General features: G+C 39.6%; 1 protein-coding gene across 4 annotated transcripts in view; it reads right to left on the bottom strand.

Moving 5' to 3' along the window:
• The window catches only part of LOC128700983 (RNA-binding protein cabeza), a 58495-nt gene that overhangs the window by 19855 nt on the left and 12978 nt on the right, over positions 1-25662 (bottom strand). For 2 of the 4 annotated variants that reach the window (XM_070087039.1, XM_070087038.1), the window contains exons 2-3: positions 5467-5706; positions 4865-5245 (exon numbers count right to left, since the gene is read on the bottom strand). In XM_070087039.1, coding sequence (XP_069943140.1) covers positions 4865-5245; positions 5467-5706 — 621 coding nt within the window. Of the gene's footprint in view, positions 1-4249; positions 4347-4864; positions 5246-5466; positions 5707-25662 lie in introns of all 4 variants that reach the window. The other 2 variants (XM_070087041.1, XM_070087040.1) reach the window with 2 other exon arrangements.

The following is a 25662-nucleotide window of genomic DNA, read 5'->3' on the forward strand; positions in this document are numbered from 1 at the left end:
ATGACAGTTTTCTGACTACCACTCACTACTTTGTGATTGTCAATATGGCTTCAGGAAAGGTTACTCTGCTGCTGATCTGTTGTTAAACCTCTCCATTAAGTGGTACCAGTCACTGGATGAATCCAAAGTCAGCTGTGTGGTAGCACTGGACATTGCTGGTGCTTTCGGCTGGGTGTGGCACCAGGGCCTCTTAGCAAAACTTCAAGCACTGGGAATTGCAGGCTCTACGCTATGTCTCCTCAATGATTACCTCATGGTAGATCTCTAAGGGTAGTTCTCAATGGAACAGAATCAGCAAAACATCCTATTGGGGCAAGTGTTCCACAAGGAAGCATGCTGGGACCATTGTTATGGAATATCTACTTCAATGACCTTCTCATCCCAGAATCCCATGCTTATGCAGATGACTGTACACTGACATTCACTTATCCAAGAGAAGAAATGCCAACTGCTCTAAGCTACATCAATCACCAGCTAAGAGCTATATCAACTTGGGGAAATAGATGGCAAATAACATTTGCACCTGAGAAAATGCAAATGATGATGGTCTCTAGGCACCATGATGGTAATGCTGGTGCAGTAGTAAGGATGAATGGGAGGGTGTTGGCACGTGGAGAAGTTGATATCCTTGGGGTGAAATTTGACTCCAAACTAACCATGAAGAACCATGCTGTAAATCTTGCAAACAAGGCAGTCAGGAAGCTTACAGCACTTCGCCGTATCTCGCATCTGCTTGACAGTAAGGGTTGCAAGATTCTTTATGAGGCACAAGTATGCTCACGCCTTGAGTATGCTCCACTTTCTTGGTTTGCCTGCCCCCCCCTCTCATCTGCGACTGCTTGACAGTAGAGAACAGAGCAAGACATCTCATCTCTCACCTGGACCCATCCTGGATAGATCTTTCATTTCAGCAGAGCCTTCAACACATGAGGGATGTGGGTGGCCTTACTGTTATGTACAAGGCCAATATTGTCAAAGTACCACACTTGGATCCACTTTGAGGACAGCGTGAAACAAGCTTTTATGCCACAAGATGGGCAGAAAGCAGCAACTTCACTCTGGCTGTATACTACTCCAGAACATCACTCCATCTGAGATCACATATGCCCAGGATGACTCGAGTATGGAACACATTTGTACAGCATAATGATGTCAACGAGATAGTCAGTTGATCAAATGAAAATGCTGGCCCACAGATGGCTCCAACTTCATCCTGTTCCCTACTTCCATGTCTCATAACAATAAAAATGCTTTCATATGAGCTGATGTAGGTAACAGCTCTTAGCTTGCCAACAAAGTTAGGAATCCTTAACCTGTAAATAGCTTGTCAATAAAGCTAGGGATCCTTAACCTTGGCAAACCCTGTGAAAAAAAAAAAAAAAAAGGAGAGAGGAGAGAGGAGAGAGGAGAGAGAGAAATCATTACCTCATATATACTATGATGCCACAACATATCTCCTGAACAAATTGAGAGAAATGGTATATACTAACAATGGACACTATCGTAAGTGAAACATTATCTATAAAGGATTACATTATCTTGACCCAGATACAACTTCGTAGCAATCCCGAGTGTTATCCACATCCACCCTCATAGCTGGAATAACTCCATAAATATGCCCTAGAAGCACAACCCACCATAGCTTCTACAACTCGCCAGAACTGCCCAGATTCTCCTTGATTAATCACATCAACCTCTTATTGTATCCTCCTCTAATTATTAGTTAACTGCTAAGTCAGGCTAAAACTAAAAAAAACCATACCTTCCAGTGAGCAAGCCAAGATCAACATTCAGGTAATCCTTGTACACCTTGCATTGTAAAATCTTAAGGTAAAACATTGGGTAGTTATTCCTTGGATTTTAATTGAAATCAGGTATTTGGTATTATGTCTTTGGAACACATCTCCAATTATAATGAGACGTTTGTGGGAAAATAGGCCGAGCTACAAACACTTCAAAAATTTATTCATTCACGTTGGGGCTCTAGTTTACATGAAAATGCTCTACTTACACGTTTTATTAAACTAAAACTTAAGGAAAAAACATCCCTTACCACTGTGCATCAAACCAAATACAGTGGACCCCCGGTATTCGATATTAATCCGTTCCTGAGAGCTCATCGAATACTGAAAATATCAAAAAGCGAATCAATTTTCCCCATAAAAAATAATGGAAATCAAATTAATCCATGCAAGACACCCAAAAGTATGAAAAAAAAATATTTTACCACATGAAATATTAAGTTTAATGCAATAAAATAATTACAATAGCAACAATAACAATAGAATAATTGACACTTACCTTTAATGAAGATCTGGTGATGATTGATGGGATGGGAGGAGGGGAGTGTGTGGATGGTGTTAGTGTTTAGAAGGGGAATCCTCTTCCATTAGGACTTGAGGTAGCAAGTTCTTTTTCAGGGTTACTTCCCTTCTTTTAATGCCACTAGGACCAGCTTGAGAGTCACTGGACCTGTCGCACAACAAATCTGTCCAGAGCTCAGTACCTCCCGTTCCTTTACGATTTGTCTAAAATGGGCCACAACACTGTCATTGTAATAGTCACCAGCACGGCTTGCAATAGCTGTATTAGGGTGATTTTCATCCATAAAGGTTTGCAGTTCAACCCACTGTGCACACATTTCCTTAATTTTTGAAGTAGATACAATGGATTCCACAACTTGCATAGGCTTCTCAGGGTTAGCCCCAAACCCTTCAAAATCTTTCCTAATTTCCATACTAATTCTCACCCTTTTTACCACAGGGTTGGACTAGAAGCTTTCTTGGGGCCCATGGGGACTTATTTTGCAGAAACAAGCACAAGATGGGAAGTACAGTGCCTGCACTCTGAAGGAGGGGTGTTAATGTTGCAGTTTAAAAACTGTAGTGTAAAGCACCCTTCTGGCAAGACAGTGATGGAGTGAATGATGGTGAAAGTTTTTCTTTTTCGGGCCACCCTGCCTTGGTGGGAATCGGCCAGTGTGATAATAAAATAATAATAAAAAGCACCAAAAACGATGATAATATGGAATGTACCGAATGTATCCTTAGATGCGCGCACACTGGCTGGCTTGTAAACACTGGCACACACGGGGCAGTTCAGGCCACACGTGGACACGTCTCATACGAATCGTATCGAATACCGGGTTTTCGATCGGATACCGAGGCAAATTTTTTGCGTTAAAATGCATTGAATACCGGATTTATCAAATACCGGGGGTCCACTGTAATCCTGTATACAACTAAGGCACTGCCCCAATATAAATTGGAATATCAAGCACCCACCATTTTTACTTCAAAATTCCATATCTTCATACCTTCATATATTCAGAGGAAAACAACTCACTTTTGTGCATTGGCATATTAATTATGGATCAGGATAGAGTATAATAATTAGGAATTATGCAATGTACATTTTTCACTACCCATGGAAAAAGTATTTTAAAGCGCAACATTAGATGTACATTGTAAATTTTGCCGAGACTTGCGTACACAACTGACAAAGAACTGTATTGTACTCTATTTTTTCATCCCTTCCTAAAAGACAGACGACCCCCTTAAGGCCTATCATCCTTGAAACTGTTCCTTCCTAGATGCAAGGCTTTTACACAAGTCAAGCATCAACTTCAGTGTATATTTCATTAATGGTAAACACCAACTTTGGCTTTTTTAATTTTACACCAGAGCAAAAATTCAACTAACAATAGTGTGGTACCAATTCAGTTTTACAATCCGGTATTTTTATATCGTTTACCAAACAATTCATAGTACCATTTCTGACCACTAATTTCAACACAGTATCGAAAAATTATCTTCATGTAATATGTGCACCACTCATGTAATAAACATAATTTACATATACCAACTCTTCATTTCTCGTCAGTTCCCATTGTTACATTGGGATACCAATAACCTGTCAGAAAAACTAAAAATGTATTAAAATATCGGGAAATTGTACAAACTTCTAAAAAAAAAAAAAAATTGTATACCACATATGCAACCCATTTGAATTTCCTCAAGCTTCATTTCCTTTAGTGACCTCTAACCAAATTCATCTTGACCTTTATTTTAAACACACACCATACCAATGGTTTGTATGCACTTTAGACAGTACTCCAGGTTTTACCCCTAACAAGATTTCACAGTGCAACCATCATGATGTTAATTCCTCAGTTGAAATCTGAATTCTAAGAACAAAACTATTTAGACTAGCAACACCCTCTAAGTGGCCTAGTGGTGGTTTAACTTACCTATGAGTGGGGGCTGACGGCTGGTTCTTGGGATGCCCGTGCATGCCACCAAAGCCTGGAGGGGCAGACTGGGGGGGAGGAGCCATGCCTAGACCACCTTGAAAAGTTCAGCAGTCTGCATTAGTACACAGTAATGCTGGCCCACAACCTCAGGGCTCAACCTTTTGAGTGACTAGCAACTTCTCGTCTCAACGGCCTCATTGACAATCCAAAACCAAACAATGAAACAGCTGCATGGATGGATAGATTGTACTATTTTATATTACTTTATTAGTGTTCAATACAATCTTCCAAACAATGAACAATGCAAGATTTCTAATGTATTGCCTGATAAACACATGCAACATGTGACTGGCAGCAGATTTTAATTAAATTTAAGATGATTCTAAAATCTAATTGCTAGCAGTACCTTTTCATATGTTCCATGTGCCCATTTGTGTCTAATAATGATTTTTGTCAACAGAAGAATGAATATCATTCATATACTGAAGTCCATAATGATGTCAAGTCAAGTATCAGTCTGTCTGTGCCAGATTCCTGAAAAGTATTAAAATGAAAAAAAAAAAAAAAGGGGGGGAGGGGGAGAAAATAAATAAATAAATGAGGAAGACTTACTGTTAAATCCGCCACCTTGGCCACCATAATTTCCATTTGATGGTGGTGGTGGTGCACCGTAGTTAGGGCCCTGGGGTCCCCCATAACTTCCCCCTGATGGCGGACCCCCATAGTTCCCCTGTGGAGGAGGGCCTCCATAGTTTCCTTGGGGCTGAAGGGCTGAGTAGCTAGCACTGGGCTGACTACCATAGGTACTGGCTTGTCCACCATAGGTGTTGGCTGGTGGTTGACCATAGCTTCCAGACTGGTAGTTACTATTCTGTTCATACCCTTGTGACTGTCCACCATAACTGCTGTATCCTCCACTGCCTGCTGCAGGCTGAACTGGCGGCTGTGTCTGCTGCTGCATCCCATATCCACTGTATGAGCTCCCATGGCCACCTGGTAGTAGTATCTTAACCTCAGTCATTCTTTCCCCTCTTCTATGCAAATCTCATCACATATTCACTCCTACTTCATGAGGACCACATATTTATACCTTATGTTCAGATTACTGTGGAACTTTGAGACACTTGTCCCACAGATTTACAGTATTCTGATAATCATGATCTGAAACAGGAAAAGGAAATGCATGGGGTCTACAACACATGCAAATTACTCACTCTGTGGAGGGGGAGCACCATAGGAGGGTGGTGCTGCATAAGGAGCCTGGCTTTGAGAATAACTCTGAGGAGGTGGTGCAGAATATCCACCATACTGCGGTTGTGTGTATGAAGAAGCTGGAGGAGGGGCAGTTCCTGAAGCATTGCTGTAACCCCCATAGCTGCTTGCACCACCACCACTACTACCGCCACCACTCGCATATCCTCCACTATAACTATATTCTGGAAGATCAGTTGTTTCTGTCAGGGAGTTTCAGAAGGATAAAGTTAAAAGTATCTGAATTTGGACTTACAAAAAATAACTACAAACTAATAGTGAGATGTTACACTAAAGTAATCTGGATATTTTTTTTTTATTTAAAGGTTAGTAATTTTTTTCCCTCAGTTAAAGAGAATATATAACTAAAATCAATATTTCTCCAATAACGACTCGAGTGTACATTTTATCAATCGTACAAACATTTGCCACATATGGCAAATTAAATTTTTTTTTCCACAGGTTAGGTTATGTTAGGTAAGGTTCGTCAGGAAACAGGACAAATATTTCCTGACGCGGGTCTTAGTCAGATGATGACTCGCCTTTGGAGCTTTTGGTCATCTGACCGAGGCCTTCCGCTGGCTTACCGGTCCACCCCTTTAAAAATTATGGTCATTTATAACCATTGTCTGTTTTTTTTTTATAATTTTTTTTTTCCACAATTTCATGGCAACACAGACCCCCCTTCCCCCCAAGCACAAAGTTTTCTGAAACATTTTATGAACACAAGGGTTCCAATATTCCACATGTTAGACTCGCCCTAAGTAGAAACTATGCAACTAAACGGCTAAGAACCATAGAACTATCAGACGATTCTGTCTGAACTAAAAAATGATGCAAATTTAATTAAATATAAATTTCTATTCCCAATAATTATTACAACACACTCAACAGTTTATCAATCTCACTAACATCAACTGTTTTGGGCTTTTTTACTTTAATCATTACATATACATAAATTTATCTTCCAACAACTTAATAATTTCTCAATACAAGTCAATAACCTAAATTAAAAATAAAACTAAAATGTATTGATAAGGCCCTTGTGCTCCAAGATTTAACATTAAAAAATGCAGTTATTCTATACACGACTACCCCTGAGAAATTCCAAGCTAATACAAGTTTCCAATATACATATTCACTTTGATAAAGCACACAAGCTTCATTTTGCCCTGCATTTCCATACCTCTTAAGACTTATTTTTACCAAGGCAATTTTTAATTTATTAGCAAATCTTGATCATTGTGTAAGCAATGCGATAAAATAAAATAAAAAAATTATACTTTATTTCCTCCTGTGTGATTAGGGTGCAATATTAACGACTCCCAAGTTATGTATAGAGTGGAGACAACTGATCCTTGGAATTTAACATGCTATTTAAGCGTGAGGAAGATTAAATCTAGTAAAAAGTCAAAAGTAAAGGGCTTGCATTCAAAAGGATGGGATGTGGTTCAGAGGATTGCCTGAAATGTGATACTGTAAATCTGAAAATCTAGAAAATTAGAGAAAGTGATGGTGGAAGTGTTCAACTCAAGCCATGGGTCTTAAAGGATATTTTAGACCTGTCCTGTAGCTGTATGGCTAATTCTGGGCATCCAATTCCACTGTCTACATTTAAAAGGGGCAGTGTTACAATTAATATCCCATTCAACAAGCTAAGAGTGCCAATTTTTGAAGTTAAAACATGGTCAACAGAAAAATGAAGCTAAAAAGGGTTGAAGTAGCAGGACAGAAGTCAGGTCTAACCCCCCACATATTACAGTACCCATAACATATACATGTACATAATATGGGAAACTCAAATTGTTACTTATCAAATACAACAATAAAAGTAAGGCAGAACTGGCAACCCAGCTGCTGGTTGCAACTTCACCACCCCATTATGTGCACAAACAAACAATCAATGTACATCTACATCAATGTCAGAAGATTTACTTCAAAATGTTGTGGGATTCGGGTACTAAGTATACCATATTCACCGAAAATGCAAATGGCTTTGATATGCTTGCAATCATGTTATTAACAAATAAGAGGAAGGACAAAAGTTAAGTTGGGGACTTAAGAGGCTATACAAGAATGTAAGAATAGTGGAGCATCAAGGTATTCTTACTGGCTCATGCAAAGCACATCCAACTGTACTTGTGTACCTGTCTAATCTATGCACTTGGCCAAAGACTGGGCTCCAGGAGCCAAAAAAAGCTCTCGAAACTAAGAAACATCAAAGGTAAAGGCAACTTATTTTGGGTTACCCACGTTCTAGCTTCAGCAATGCTACACATTTAAAACTGTATTCTCAAACCAGTGCTTTCCTATACTCTATCTAAATTTGTCAACTTAAATCCACTGCTAAGAGTCCAGTCATGGTTAGACATTTTCATCACATTATTTATAGCCTCTTATTTATTCTGGTGCTCCATTTGTACAGAGGTCTTTAATTATGTCTCCTTTTCATCTGTAACTTCAGTCATATCCCCCACTAATTCAACATGGTCCATTCTACCAAATTCTTAAGCTTTTGCTAGAATGCCTTCAGTTTCATCGATTAAACACAAAAAACCACCCATCAAATTTTGTACTTAGTGTCATTACCTTTAGAAAAATTCTCTACCATTTCAAAGGAATTAAAAAAAAAAAAAAAAGAAGTGGACAGCAATATTAACCCTTTGAGGGTCCGTGCTGTAGTTCTAAGGCTTTGAAGCCAGGGTCCATGCCATAGTACTATGTCACGAACTCAGTTCACTCATAGGCTGTGAGTGGTAAATTTGGGCATAGATATGAGAGAATGCATCTGTGGAGTAAGTGTGCACTATATAAAACAAATCCTGCAGCATGCAGTGCATGAGGAAAACTGACCAATGTTTTAGAATTAAAACAGCGAGTTTGTGGTGTATTTTCGTATGATTTTTATGGTTGCATTTGCCGTTTCTTTGTCTCATTTTATAGAATGGGAGATATACAGGTCTCCCTCAACGTTCACGTTTTCAACTTTCACAGGCTTCACACATTCGCGAATTCCCAACTGCCAAATCATATTTAAGTTTCCCGCCACCTGCGAGTCCCTACTACCCTCCCTCCAACCCCCGCAACTGGCAGCCAGCCCTCCCACCACTCAGTGTGGTGAGTGTTTTGTTTGTTCATTATTTGCTATTAAACTACAGTATAAATAATGTAAACCCATTCATGACTGCATATTGGAATGGCTATTCGGACAGGTATTAGACAGTGACATGTGTTTACTCTTGAACACTGCAAAGAATTAAACATTTCTGCTCAAGCTAATAATAACAATAGTAATAATAATAATAATAATAATAATAATAATAATATGATATAATTGAAGAAGGAAATTGTACAAAAATACGAGGGAGTGGTTGGCACATCGTCAGTGTGACTTTGTTTATGTAAAGTAAAAGGACACAAGTGCAACTAGTGTGACATTTATTGTGGCAACGTTTCGCTCTCCAGGAGCTTTATCAAGCCATGAATGTAATGGCTTGATAAAGCTCCTGGAGAGCGAAACGTTGCCACAATAAATGTCACATTAGTTGCACTTGTGTCCTTTTACTTTACATATTGTCGGTAATTCTATCAACTTTATTACGACTTTGTTTATGCTGGAGTGAACGTTAAGTCTCCCTGCTCTTCCAAACCTTTCACAATAATTCATTGTGTTTGGTGCTTGTAGATTGAGTGTGACTGGAGTGGTAGAGGCAGTGATTGAGGCAATGGTATTTAATAACATACATATTAATAATAATACATGTTATTAATAATATGTACTATTATTATTTATAACATATATGTTATTAAATACATACATGTTAATAATAATACATGTTATTAATAATAACATGTACTATTATTTATAACATATATGTTAAATACCACTGCCTCAACCACTCAATTATTGTGAAATGTTTGGAAGAGCAGGGAGACTAATATTCACTCCAGCATAAACAATGTCACACTGACGATGTGTCAACCACTCCCTCGTATTTTTGTACAATTTCCTTCTTCAATTATATCGTATTTATTATTATTATTATTACTATTGTTATTATTAGCAATAGCAGAAATGTTAGATTCTTTGCTGTGTTCAAGAGTAAACACACGATGTCACCGTCTAATACCTTTCCTAATAGCCATTCCAATATGCAGTCATGAATGGGTTTACATTATTTATTCTGTAGTTTAATAGCAAATAATGAACAAACAAAACACTCACCACACTGAGTGGTGGGAGGGCTGGCTGCCAGTTGCAGGGGTCGGAGGGAGGGTAGTAGGGACTGGCAGTGGTGGAGGCAGTGGGAGTCTGTGGTATTTAATAACATACGTTATTAACATACATGTTATTAAATAACATACGTTATTAAAGCATAACATATATATATTTAGTACAATTTACGACGTTTTCATGTACAGTATTTTATGATTATTCATGGTTCAACAAGTTAAGGAAGCTGTATTGTAATATATTTCCCTACAATATATTGGGGCACCAAACATTCACGGTTTTTCAACATTCGCGAGGCTCTTGATCCCCTAACCCTCGCGAATGTTGAGGGAGACCTGTATTACAGAAATAGAGATGACTGTGATTGGCTTTAGTGCTGAAAATAGCTTGAAACCGAGCTCAAAGCAGCGAAAATGTTTGAATTTTGCCGATGTTCAAGAGTAAACAAATCACACCATGCATCCAGTACGCGTTAGTTGGTGGGTCTAATGTGCCTTCACGAATACACTTATATTATTCAAAGAATTATTGCAATATTGCATAATGAACTATTTTTTGGTGCAAATAATTTTTTTTGGAAAATATCAAAATGAAATTCACAACAAATACTACGTGACACTGTTGATATCCATTCACCAGAAATTGGCCTGATGACACTGGAGGACAGAAGGGTTAGGGGAGACATGATAACATACAAAATACTGCAAGGAATTGACGAAGTGGACAGCGACAGGATGTTCCAGAGATGGGACATAGAAACAAGGAATCAGAATTAGAAGCTGAAGACTCAGACAAGTCAGATGTCAGGAAGTACAATGGAACCTCCACTAACAAGTTTAGTCCATTCTGTGACCTTGCTCGCAACTGGATTTGTTCGTTTGCAGTCAATTTTCCTCATTTAACCCTTTGACTGTTTTGGTTGTATATATACGTCTTACGAGCCACCGTTTTTTATGTATACATATATACTCAAATTCTGGCGGCTTCAAATCAAGCAGGAGAAAGCTGGTAGGCCCATATGTGAGAGAATGGGTCTGTACGGTCAGTGTGCACCATATAAAAAAAAATCCTGCAGCACGCAGTGCATAACAAGAGAGAAAGAGAGAAAGAGAGAGAAAGAGAGAAAGAGAGAGAAAGAGAAAGAGAGAGGCAAGGAGGTGGTGTTGCTGTGTGCTTCTCTAAAAGTGTTCATGCCCAGCACATAGATGTTGCCACCCCTACACATCTTGAAATGATGTTCTTCAAGCTCTGTATAAACACTAGTACCTCTGTACTAGCATGTGCAATGTACAGACCTCAGTGGCAACATGCAGACCCTATCAACTTCCTAATGGAAAATATTGACTCCCTTCTGCTACAACACAACTGTCAACATATTATAATTGTTGGTGACCTCAACCAGCACCTTATACAGAGGGACTTTGATGACCTTCTTGCAGTGTTTGACATGAGAAACTTTGTTGATTTCCCTACTCATATCTCTGGCTCCTCCCTTGACCCAGTAGTGAGTGATCTGGCAGAAGGCATAGTCACTTGTCAACCCCTCGGGTACGTTGGATCGTCTGACCACAAGGCTGTTTTTACCACACTTAAGATCCCAACAGAACGAGGTGAGGAGTCCACACGCACAACCTGGCTATGGGAAAGAGGTAATTGGCCAGCCCTTTGCTCTGAGCTCGCCACCACCGACTGGAATGCTCTTCTCCATGGGGATGTTGACAACCAAGTGAAAGCCTTCACTGGACACATCCTTAATCTGCAACAAGAACACATTCCTCACCGGCAATATGTGACAAAGCCTACAGATCAGCCTTGGTTTGGCTTTCGTTGTAGAGAGGCTGCTACTGCTAAGTACAAAGCATGGCGAAGGTATAAGAGACATCCTACCACCTATAACAGGAACTTGCACATGCAAGCCTGTAGGCATATGGGTGATGTTCAAAAGTGGGCCATTGCTAAATGGGAGTTGGACACTAAAAGAAAGTTAGCATCAGGTAGGGTAGGCTCCAAAACCTGGTGGTCCCTGGTCAAGGACAGACAAGGTTATCTGCCTGATGAACTTATTCCACCTCTAAATCGACAGGATGGGACCACCTCTACTAGTAGTCAAGAGAAAGCGGACCTCTTTGCTGAACACTTTGCTACCAAAATGCAAGTTCCTGATCCAGCAAGGGACCCTCCTTGGCTAGCTGCAAGAACTGTATCAAAACTGTCAGGGGTGACAATAAGGCAGGAGGAGGTGCATTTCCTTCTTAAATCACTTGACCAAGAAAAGGCTGTGGGCCCAGACAAGTTGAGCCCAAGATTGTTGAGAAGATGTGCAGACCAGCTAGCAGCACCTCTAACTCGCATCTTTCAGCACTGCCTAGTACAGTGCAAATGGCCCTCTCCATGGAAAGAGGCAAATGTAGTCCCTGTTCACAAAAAGAAGAGCAGAGCAGAAATCAGCAACTACAGACCAGTGTCACTCCTGTCAATCACTGGTAAGATCCTTGAGACAATAATCTCAAGACAAATGACAGATTTTTTTGACTACCACTCACTACTTTGTGATCGTCAATATGGCTTCAGGAAAGGTTACTCTGCTGCTGATCTGTTGTTAAACCTCTCCACTAAGTGGCACCAGTCACTGGATGAATCCAAAGTCAGCTGTGTGGTAGCACTGGACATTGCTGGCGCTTTCGACCGGGTGTGGCACCAGGGCCTCTTAGCAAAACTTCAAGCACTGGGAATTGCAGGCTCTACGCTATGTCTCCTCAGTGATTACCTTCATGGTAGATCTCTAAGTGTAGTCCTCAATGGAACGGAATCAGCAAGACATCCTATTGGGGCAAGCGTTCCACAAGGAAGTGTGCTGGGTCCACTGTTATGGAATGTCTACTTCAACGACCTTCTTCATCTCATCCCAGAATCACATGCATATGCAGACGACTGTACACTGACATTCACTTATCCAAGAGAAGAAATGCCAGCTGCTCTAAGCTACATCAATCACCAGCTGAGAGCTATATCAGCTTGGGGAAATAGATGGCAAGTAACATTTGCACCTGAAAAAACGCAAATGATGTTCGTCTCTAGGCACCATGATGGTAATGCTGGCGCAGTAGTAAGGATGAATGGGACGATGTTGGCACCTGGAGAAGAAGTTGATATCCTTGGGGTGAAATTTGACTCCAAACTAACCATGAAGAACCATGTTGTAAATCTTGCAAACAAGGCAGCCAGGAAGCTTACAGCACTTCGCCGTATCTCGCATCTGCTTGACAGTAGGGGTTGCAAGATCCTGTACGAGGCACAAGTACGCTCACACCTTGAGTATGCTCCACTTTCTTGGTTTGCCTGCCCCCCCCTCTCATCTGCGACTGCTTGACAGAGTAGAGAACAGAGCAAGACGTCCTCATCTCTCGCCTGGACCCATCCTGGATAGATCTGTCATTTCAGCAGAGCCTTCAACATAGGAGGGATGTGGGTGGGCCTTACTGTTATGTACAAGGCCAATATTGTCAAAATACCACACTTGGATCCACTTCGAGGACAGCGTGAAACAAGCTTTTATGCCACAAGACGGGCAGAAAGCAGCAACTTCACTCTGGCTGTACCCTTCTCCAGAACATCACTCCATCTGAGATCATACATACCCAGGATGACTCGAGTATGGAACACATTCGTACAGCATAATGATGTCAACGAGATAACGTCAGTTGATCAAATGAAAATGCTGGCCCACAGATGGCTCCAACTTCATCCTGTTCCCTACTTGTATGTCTCATAACAAAAATGCTTTCAAATGAGCTGATGTAGGTAACAGCTCTTAGCTTGCCAATAAAGTTAGGAATCCTTAACCTGTAAATGTTAGCTGTCAATAAAGCTAGGGATCCTTAACCTTGTCAAACCCTGTGTAAAAAAAAAAAAAAAAAAAAAAAAAGGGAGAGAGAGAAAGAGAGAAAGAGAGAAAGAGAGAGAAAGAAAGAGAGAAAGAAAGAGAAAGAGAAAGAGAGAGAAAGAGAGAGAGAGAGAAAGAGAGAGAAAGAGAGAGAAAGAGAGAGAGAGAGAAAGAGAGAAAGAGAAAGAGAAAGAGAGAGAAAGAGAGAGAGAGAAAGAGAGAGAGAGAAAGAGAGAGAAAGAGAGAGAAAGAGAGAGAAAGAGAGAGAGAGAGAGAGAGAGAGAGAGAGAGAGAGAGAGAGAGAGAGAGAGAGGTAGGTTTGTTTTTTAATTAAAATGCCTACTTTGTGGTCTATTTTCGTATAGTATTTATGGTTGTATTCTCATTATCTCCATCTCATTTGATAGAATGGAAAACATATTATAGAAATAGAGGTGATTTTTATTGGTTTTTACTATGAAAAGAACCTTGAAATGGAGCTCAAAGTAGGGGAAATGCTTGATTTTTGCTGATGCTCAAATGTAAACAAATGATGTCAGTTTCCAATAAATGTTCAAGTAGCCATTCTAATATGCAGTCATGAATGGCTTGACATTATTTATACAATTATTACAATATTGCAGTATTCTGCATAGCAGTAAATCTTCTATTTTTTGTTTGAATAAAAATTCAAAATAGAAAGCAAGATTAATATCAGAGGAGCCTGGAGATGTGACTGATAAACAAAGAATGTTATTTTAGAGCCAGGAATGTCTGCATTGTTCATTCTGAACCCTATTTTGAAATTATCATGTTTTTTAATTTTCATGAAATTGGCCAAATTGCAAATATCAGACCACGTTATTGGTAGCTGAAATCGATAAATGGGCAGTTACTTGTACTCAATCGATAGAGAAAATGGAGTTCTAAAAAAACAGCTATGAGTTTGGTCAACTGGAACAATGGAATTAGCCGAAAATAGGGTTCAAAGTGGGTGAAATCGCCGATTCATAAATATTGCCGAGGTTGCTAACTTTGCGAGTGTGTAATTCCGTCAGTTTTCCATCAAATTTCATTCTTTTGGTGTCATTACAATCAGGAAAAGATTATCTATCGTTTCATAAGAAAAAAAAATCATGGGGAGGAAAGGGGAATTTTGTGACACCAGGAGACATCTCAGGATTTGGGGGTGCAACAATCAAGGGATTAAATTAATTGAAATGGAATTAATTCATTCCAGTGGAATTCCAGGCACCATAAAATACTTCAATAATTTCCCTAATATCAACTCTACGGCTTATTTATCTATCACAATTCATTAATATGACATAATAAACAATATAAATAACAGAAACCTGATACTCTAGAATGAATAAAATGTGTCATGTCATTATGTGGCAAGTGGAGGCGGCCATAATCACTACAGCATTGTTGTTGTAAACACTGCCGTCTGGTGACGGCTTTTTGAAGTCATCTATTATTATAATTATTATATACAGGTCTCCCTCAACATTCATGGTTTCAACTTTCACGGGCTTCACACATTTGCGAATTCCCAACCGCCAAATTCCCAGCCCCCAAATCATATTTAAGTTTCCCGCCACCTGCGAGTCCCTACTACCCTCCCTCTGCCCCCTGCAACCGGCAGCCAGCCCTCCCACCACTCAGTGTGGTGAGTGTTTTGTTTGTTCATTATTTACTATTAAACTACAGAATAAATAATGTAAACCCATTAATGAGTGCATATTGGAATGGCTATTAGGAAAGGTATTAGACGGTGATATCATGTGTTTACTCTTGAACACTGCAAAGAATTAAACATTTCTGCTACATCTAATAATAACAATAGTAATAATAATAATAATAAACATGATATAACTGAAGAAGGAAATTGTACAAAAATACGAGGGAGTGGTTGACACATCATCAGTGTGACTTTGTTTATTCTGGAGTGAACATTAGTCTCCCTGCTCTTCCAAACATTTCACAATAATTCATTGTGTTTGGTGCTTGTAGATTGAGTGTGACTGGAATGGTAGAGGCAGTGATTGAGGCAATGGTATTAATAACATACATGTTAATAATAATACATGTTATTAATAATATGTACTACGTATTATTATTTATAACGTTATTAAATACATGCATGTTAATAATAATACATGTTATTAATAATATGTACTATTATTATTTATAACATATGTAATTAAATACCACTGCCTTAACCGCTGAATTATTGTGAAATGTTTGGAAGAGCAGGGAGACTAATGTTCACTCCAGCATAAACAGTCACACTGACGATGTGTCAACCACTCCCTCGTATTTTTGTACAATTTCCTTCAATTATATCGTATTTATTATTATTATTATTATTATTATTACTATTGTTATTATTAGCAATAGCAGAAATGTTCGAATCTTTGCTGTGTTCAAGAGTAAACACATGATGTCACCGTCTAATACCTTTCCTAATAGCCATTCCAATATGCAGTCATGAATGGGTTTACATTATTTATTCTGTAGTTTAATACCAAATAATGAACAAACAAAACACTCACCACACTGAGTGGTGGGAGGGCTGGCTGCCAGTTGCAGGGGTCGGAGGGAGGGTAGTAGGGACTCGCAGTGGTGGAGGCAGTGGGAGTCTGTGGTATTTAATAACATACATGTTATTAACATACATGTTATTAAATAACATACGTTATTAAAGCATAACATGTATATATTTAGTACAATTTACGACGTTTTCATGTATTTTATGATTATTCATGGTTCAACAAGTTAAGGAAGCAGTATTGTAATATATTTCCTTACAATATATTGGGGGACCAAACATTCACAGTTTTTCAACATTTGCGAGGCTCTTGATCCCCTAACCCTTGCGAATGTTGAGGGAGACCTGTAGTACATTATACAGTAGGGCCCCACTTACACGGCAGGTTAGGTTCCAGGCTACCGCCATAAAGTGGAAATCGCCGTAAAGTGGAACACCCTTTTATCCACTTATAAATGCATACAAATACTAGACAACAAGTTTACACTAACATATATTAAGTTAGCGATAGAACTAGGCATCAAAAAACAATAAAAAAGTACAATACACACACAGTGCACTCATTACTTACCTTAAAATATTTATAGTCTTAATCTAGGGTGAGACAAGTAGTATTTATTGTAAGAAATCAAGTGTAGTATGTATGGTAGTCAGTCAGACTACCATACCAGCCCAACCCATCCACACATATATTCTATGATATTTAAGCATCCCAGAGCGATAAAATGTATATACAGTTCACTCATTACTTACCTTAAAATATTTGTAGTCAGGAGTAAGTAAATGAGATAAAACGAATAAATGAGAGAGAAAGAATGAGTGCATGAGAGAGGACAGGCGCAGAGTTATGTAAACAAACCAAGTGAAGGTAAGTTTTGTAAACAAAGTGTACACGTCTGGTTTGTGTACAAGTTACATTGTGTACAGGTTGTCTCTACATTGATATGGTAGAATAAATAAAGAAGAACACTCCCATTCTCATGTAACATCATTCTGAGAAGAAATGATGCTCTGAGTGAAGGCAATGGAAATAAGTCACTCTGTCTGACTGTTTTGGGTTATCCTAGGTTCTCTACACATATGCTGCTATGTATGATAATCTATGTAACTGTATTTGTGTATACCTGAATAAACTTACTTACATACATACGAAAGGAATAATTTTCTACAGTTACCCACAGTAACACATTTTCTCTTATGTTAGATTAGAGAAAATGTTATTCTTGGCATCACTTGTACAATTTATCTGGCTACCATATCTCATATGTCTATTTATTCTACTGTGGGGTGTATTTATCATCTTTATATGTTATGTATCATGTTTATTATATAATTTTGAAAAAAATATCATGGATGGATTAATGAAAATGTGTATATTAACGTAATATACCACTTTTAATGAGACTCGGTGATGATTATTATTATTCTAACATGGCGTCACTTGTGCAAGTCGTCTGTTACATCTCATATTTATGTTTATTTATCCTACTGTGTTGTGTATTTATCATATTTATATGTTATGCATCGTGTTTATTATATAATTTTGAAAAAATATCATAGATGGATTAATGAAAATGTGTATATTAACGTAATATACGACATTTAAATGAGACTCGGTAATTATCATCATTACTGATATGACGTCTGGAGACATAAAACACTCTTTCTGATTTTAATGTGTACCTGCATGCCAGCACAGTATGTAACTTTATTTAAGTACAGGTATACCTAAGTATAATTATCAGAGTATATATAAAATATGAAATAACTTTTAAAAACACTTAATTTTGGAGTTTCCAGACATAATAGAGAGATTTAGTGCTTACGGATCTCACAGACAATGTAAACAAACCGGGTGGGGCGCGGTGACCGTATTAGAAAGTCAGGTGGGGGGAGCCGTATAGCGAGTTTTGGTCATAATTTGAAATGACCGTATTAGCGGAACGCCGTAGAGCGAAACGCCGTAAAGCGGGCCCCTACTGTATAGTTTACTCATTACTTACCTTAAAATATTTGTAGTCTTAATCTAGGGTGAGATGAATAGTATTTATTGTAAAAAATCAAGTGTGGTATGTATGGTAGTCAGCCGGGCTACCTTACCAGGCCAACCCACCCCACCCACACATATATTCTATGATATTTAAGCATCCCAGAGCAATAAAATGTATATACAGTTCACTCATTACTTACCTTAAAATATTTGTAGTCTTAATGTAGGGTCAGGAGTAAGTAAATGAGATAAAAAGAATAAATGAGAGAGAAAGAATGAGTGCATGAGGACAGGCGCCAAGTTATGTAAACAAACCAGGCGAAGGTAAGTTTTGTAAACAAAGTGTACACGTCTGGTTTGTGTACAAGTTACATTGTGTACAGGTTGTCTCTGCATTGATACGGTAGAATAAATAAAGAAGAACACTCCCATTCTCATGTAACATCATTTTGAGAAGAAATGATGCTCTGAGTGAAGGCAATGGAAATAAGTCACTCTGTCTGACTTTTCTGGGTTATCCTAGGTTCTCTACACACATGCTGTTATGTATGATAATCTATGTAACTGTATTTGTGAATACCTGAATAAACTTACATACATACAAAAGGAATAATTTTCTACAGTTACCCCCAATAACACATTTTCTCGTATGTTAGATTAGAGAAAATGTTATTCTTGGCGTCACTTGTACAAGTTATCTGGCTACCATATCTCATATTTATGTTCATTTATTCTATTGTGGGGTGTATTTATCATCTTTATATGTTATGTATCATGTTTATTATATAATTTTCAAAAAAAATATCATGGATGGATTAATGGAAGTGTGTATATTAACGTAATATACGACATTTAATGAGACTCGGTGATTATTATTATTATTTCTAATATGGCATCACTTGTGCTAGTCATCTGCTACCACATCTCATATTTATGTTTATTTATTCTACCGTGTTGTGTATTTATCAAATTTATGTCATGCATCGTGTTTATTATATAATTTTGAAAAAATATCATAGATGGATTAATGAAAATGTATATATTAACGTAATATACGACATTTAAATAAGACTCGGTGATTATTATCATCATTACTGATATGACATCTGGAGACATAAAACACTTACTGATTTTAATGTGTACCTGCACGCCAGCACAGTATGTAACTTTATTTAAGTACAGGTATACCTAAGTATAATTATCAGAGTATATATAAAATATGAAGTATAATTATCAGAGTATATATAAAATATGAAGTATAATTATCAGTATATATAAAATATGAAGTATAATTATCCGAGTATATATAAAATATGAAATAACTTTTAAAAACACTTAAAATTTTGGAGTTTCCAGACATAATGGAGAGAGTTAGTGCTTACGGATCTCACAGAGAATGTAAACAAACCGGGTGGGGCGCGGTGACCATATTAGAAAGTCAGGTGGGGGGGACCGTATAGCGAGTTTTGGTCATAATTTGAAATGACCGTATTAGCGGAACGCCGTAAAGCGGGGTCCTACTGTACATGTACAGTGGAACCTCGCCTAACGAACACATCGCATAATGTTAAATCCGCCTAGCGATACATTTTAATGCAAAAAATTTGCCTCGGCTAAAAAACTCGCTCAACGCGGTTCATTCGAGACGCGTCCACATGCGGCCTGAGCCCGCCTCACTTGTTCCATGGGTGCCAGTGTTTACAAGCCAGCCACCGCGGTCGCTTCCAAGCATACAATCGGAACATTTCATATTATCACAGCCTTTTTAGTGATTGCACCTGCAAAGTAAGTCACCATAGGCCCCAAGAAAGCTTCTAGTGCCAACCCTACAGCAAAAAGAGTGAGAATTATTATGGATATGAACAAAGAGATCATTGCTAAGTATGAAAGTGGAGTGCGTGTCTCCGAGCTGGCAAGGTTGTACACAAAACCCCAATCAAAAATTGCTACTATTGTGGCCAAGAAAATGGCAATCAAGGAAGCTGGTTCTTGCCAAAGGTGCAACTTTGTTTTCGAAACAGAGATCACAAGTGATAGAAGATGTTGAGAGACTGTTATTGGTGTGGATAAACGAAAAACAGATAGCAGGAGATAGAACCTCTCAAGCAATCATATGTGAAAAGGCTAGGAAGTTGCATGAAGTTTTAATTAGAAAAAATGCCTGCAACTAGTGATGATGCGAGTGAATTTAAGGCCAGCAAAGGTTGGTTTGAGAGATTTAAGAATCGTAGTGGCATACATAGTGTGATAAGGCATGGTGAGGCTGCCAGTTCGGACCACAAAGCAGCTGAAAAATATGTGCAGGCACTCAAGGAGTACATAAATAGTGAAGGACTGAAACCTGAACAAGTGTTTAATTATGATGAAACAGGCCTGTTTTGGAAGAAAATGCCAAACAGGACGTACATTACCCAGGAGGAAAAGGCACTCCCAGGACATAAGCCTATGAAAGACAGGCTTACTCTGTTGTGTGCCAATGCTAGTGGTGATTACAAAGCAAAGCCTTTATTGGTGTATCACTCTGAAACTCCCAGAGTGTTCAGGAAAAACAATGTCCTCAAGGCTAATTTGTGTGCTGTGGAGGGCAAACAGTAAGGCATGGGTCACTAGGGACTTTTTCTATGACTGGTTACACCATGCATTTGCCCCCACTGTGAAAAATTACCTAATTGAAAAGAAATAAGACCTTAAGTGCCTCCTGGTATTAGACAATGCCCCTGGTCATCCTTCAGACGTGGCAGAGTGACTTTCTGCGGAAATGAGCTTCATTAAGGTCAAGTTTTTGCCTCCTAATACCACTCCTCTCCTGCAGCCCATGGACCGTCAGGTCATTTCCAACTTCAAGAAACTGTATACAAAAGCTATGTTTGAAAGGTGCTTTGCAGTGACCTCAGAAACTCAATTGACTCTAAGAGAGTTCTGGAGAGATCACTTTAGCATCCTCAATTGTGTAAACATTATAGGTAAGGCTTGGGAGGAAGTGACTAAGAGGACCTTGAACTCTGCTTGGAAGAAACTGTGGCCAGAATGTGTAGACAAAAGGGATTTTGAAGGGTTTGAGGCTAACCCTGGGAATCCTATGCCAGTTGAGGAATCCATTGTGGCATTGGGGAAGTCCTTGGGGTTGGAGGTTAGTGGGGAGGATGTGGAAGAGTTGGTGGAGGAGGACAATGAAGAACCAACCACTGATGAGCTGCTAGATCATCTTCAACAGCTAGAGGCCACACCTGAGGAAACCGCTTCGGAGGAGGGGATAGAGAAATTGAGGAAGTGGCCTACTTCAAAGATTAAGGAAATGTGTGCAATGTGGCTTAAAGTGCAAACCTTTTTTGATGAAAATCACCCTCGCACCGCTATTGCAAGCCGCATTGGCAACCTGTACACTGACAATGTTGTGAAACACTTTAGGAATGTCAAAAAGGAACGGGAGGTACAGGCCTCTATGGACAGATATGTTGTGCGACAGAGGTCCAGTGACTCAAGCTCGTCCTAGTGGCATTAAAAGGGAAGTAACCCCGGAAAAGGACTTGCCACCTCAAGTCCTAATGGAAGGGGATTCCCCTTCTAAACACTAACACCATCAACACTCCCCCCTCCTCCCATCCCATCAATCACCAGATCTTCAATAAAGGTAAGTGTCATGTAACTGTGCATTTCTTCTTCAATTTGTGTATTAAAATTAATATTTCATGTGGAAATTTTTTTTTTTCATACTTTGGGGTGTCAGGAACGGATTAATTTGATTTCCATTATTTTTTATTGGGAAAATTAATTTGCCTAACGATAATTTCGCTTAACGTCGAGCTCTCAGGAACGGATTAATAGCGTTAGGCGAGGGTCCACTGTATTATATTATTATTACAATTAAATAATTTGGAATTTTTATTCACACAAAAGAATAGAAGATTTACTGTTATGCATACTACTGCATTATTGTAATAATTGTATAATGTCATCCATTCACGACTGCATATTGGAATGGAGGTGACGTCATTTGTTTACTCTCGATAGGCAAAATAGAACATTTTTGCTACTTCGAGCTCATTTTCAGGGTACTTCTCTTCATGAAACCATTCAAAATCATATCTATTTCTGTAATATATCTTCCAATCTATGAAATGAGATGAGAAAAAAAGAGAATACAACCATAAAAACCATATGAAAATACTGCTAAGGGGCAGCTAATTGCTGAGAAGTGAACTCCATTATTTATAGTCTGATTTCTTTTATTTTTGGTGTACGTTAAGAAGCATCTTTCCATCATACATTGCCCAAGTTTCAATAAGATAGACCAACAAACAAATGAGATCCAATTCTCTAGATCAAGAACAAGAGCCCCTCACCAGCATCAAGGAACCTCCTTCAAGGCCTGCTTGCTTATGGAAATTTTGCTCGCGTATGGAAGCAAAAAATCAACCGACTGACTGCCCGTATTTGGAAAGCCTCGCATGTGGAAGTTCCACTGTATTTCTTTAATCAGAGTTGTCAGGAAGTGGAAGTGTGGCAAGTGATGTAGTGGAGGCAGGAACCACCAGTTTTATAACGAAGTATGATGAAGCTCAAGGAGCAGGGGGGGAGAGGACCTAGTAGCAATCAGTGAAGAGGGGACAGGAGCTATGTCTCAACCCCTTCAACCACAAATAGGCGAGTATGTGTGTAACACACACACACACACACACACACACACACACACACTGCAAGAAGGCGTTTGACACAGTTCCACACAAGAGATTGGTGCAAAAACTGGAGGACCAAGCAGGGATAACAGGGAAGGCACTACAATGGATCAGGGAATACTTGTCAGGAAGACAGCAGCGAGTCATGGTACGTGGCAAGGTGTCAGAGTGGGCACCTGTGACCAGCGGGGTCCCGCAGGGGTCAGTCCTAGGACCAGTGCTGTTTCTGGTATTTGTGAACGACATGACGGAAGGAATAGACTCTGAGGTGTCCCTGTTTGCAGATGACGTGAAGTTGACGAGAAGAATTCACTCGATCGAAGACCAGGCAGAACTACAAAGGGATCTGGACAGGCTGCAGACCTGGTCCAGCAATTGGCTCCTGGAGTTCAATCCCACCAAGTGCAAAGTCATGAAGATTGGGGAAGGGCAAAGAAGGCCGCAGACTGAGTACAGTCTAGGGGGTCAGAGACTACAAACCTCACTCAAGGAAAAAGATCTTGGGGTGAGTATAACACCAGGCACATCTCCTGAAGCGCACATCAACCAAATAACTGCTGCAGCATATGGGCCCCTAGCAAACCTCAGAACAGCATTCCGACATCTTAATAAGGAATCAGTCAGGACCCTGTACACCGTGTATGTTAGGCCCATATTGGAGTATGCGGCACCAGTTTGGAACCCACACCTAGCCAAGCACGTGAAGAAACTAGAGAAAGTGCAAAGGTTTGCAACAAGACTAGTCCCAGAGCTAAGAGGTATGTCCTACGAGGAGAGGTTAAGGGAAATCAACCTGACGACACTGGAGGACAGGAGAGATAGGGGGGACATGATAACGACATACAAAATACTGAGAGGAATTGACAAGGTGGACAAAGACAGGATGTTCCAGAGATTGGACACAGTAACAAGGGGACACAGTTGGAAGCTGAAGACACAGATGAATCACAGGGATGTTAGGAAGTATTTCTTCAGCCACAGAGTAGTCAGTAAGTGGAATAGTTTGGGAAGCGATGTAGTGGAGGCAGGATCCATACATAGCTTTAAGCAGAGGTATGATAAAGCTCACGGCTCAGGGAAAGTGACCTAGTAGCGATCAGTGAAGAGGCGGGGCCAGGAGCTCGGACTCGACCCCCGCAACCTCAACTAGGTGAGTACACACACACCAATGAACCCATTCTAAAACCTGTGGCTGTACTACAATCTATATGCATTTAGTTGATAAATGTGACATGTAGATTGGGTTTGCCGATTGTATTCGCCAGAGTTGTGAGGGGTACATGAAACTTCTTCCATTTTGTGGACATTTTCATCCTCAATGCTTTCCATGTACCAGATGAAGACTGGCATAAGACCACTGTATTTTGTTCGTCAGCCATCAGACTATTATTCAAATACCAGGTCACAACACCTGCAATACAAAAACGCTCAAGAACCAATCACAAAATACCCTTTCATTTGAGGCTTGGTGATCACTTCTTAGGAACACTTCCCACTAAGGAGTAATGGGCTCAGAAGAGAAGTTTTGTTTGTGTACACACAACAAAATGCACAGACACTATGTAAGATGAGTGTAAAACACCACTGTGCATGACATGTTTCAGAGTTCCACAGACTGCAACTGTAATAAGAACATGTCCAGTGATTGTATATACGTATACATACTACAACATTAGTAATAGGGAACATTTTTACCCATTTGGGTAAACAACTTTTGTAAATAATATTTTTTTTTATTATTTATTATCACACTGGCCGATTCCCACCAAGGCAGGGTGGCCCAAAAAAGAAAAACTTTCACCATCATTCACTCCATCACTGTCTTGCCAGAAGGGTGCTTTACACTACAGTTTTTAAACTGCAACATTAACACCCCTCCTTCAGAGTGCAGGCACTGTACTTCCCATCTCCAGGACTCAAGTCCGGCCTGCCGGTTTCACTGAACCCCTTCATAAATGTTACTTTGCTCACACTCCAACAGCATGTCAAGCATTAAAAACCATTTGTCTCCATTCACTCCTACCAAACACGCTCACGCATGCCTGCTGGAAGTCCAAGCCCCTCGCACACAAAACCTCCTTTACCCCCTCCCTCCAACCTTTCCTAGGCCGACCCCTACCCCGCCTTCCTTCCACTACAGACTGATACACTCTTGAAGTTATTCTGTTTCGCTCCATTCTCTCCACATGTCCGAACCACCTCAACAACCCTTCCTCAGCCCTCTGGACAACAGTTTTGGTAATCCCGCACCTCCTCCTAACTTCCAAACTACGAATTCTCTGCATTATATTCACACCACATTGCTCTCAGACATGACATCTCCACTGCCTCCAGCCTTCTCCTCACTGCAACATTCATCACCCATGCTTCACACCCATATAAGAGCATTAGTAAAACTATACTCTCATACATTCCCCTCTTTGCCTCCAAGGACAAAGTTCTTTGTCTCCACAGACTCCTAAGTGCACCACTCACCCTTTTCCCCTCATCAATTCTATGATTCACCTCATCTTTCATAGACCCATCCGCTGACACGTCCACTCCCAAATATCTGAATACATTCACCTCCTCCATACTCTCTCCCTCCAATCTGATATACAATCTTTCATCACCTAATCTTTTTGTTATCCTCATAACCTTACTCTTTCCTGTATTCACTTTCAATTTTCTTCTTTTGCACACCCTACCAAATTCATCCACCAATCTCTGCACTTCTCTTCAGAATCTCCCAAGAGCAGTGTCATCAGCAAAGAGCAACTGTGACAACTCCCACTTTGTGTGATTCTTTATCTTTTAACTCCACGCCTCTTGCCAAGACCCTCGCATTTACTTCTCTTACAACC

Source organism: Cherax quadricarinatus, chromosome 20, assembly GCF_038502225.1.
Source record: "Cherax quadricarinatus isolate ZL_2023a chromosome 20, ASM3850222v1, whole genome shotgun sequence".
Taxonomy (NCBI): Eukaryota; Metazoa; Arthropoda; class Malacostraca; order Decapoda; family Parastacidae; genus Cherax; species Cherax quadricarinatus.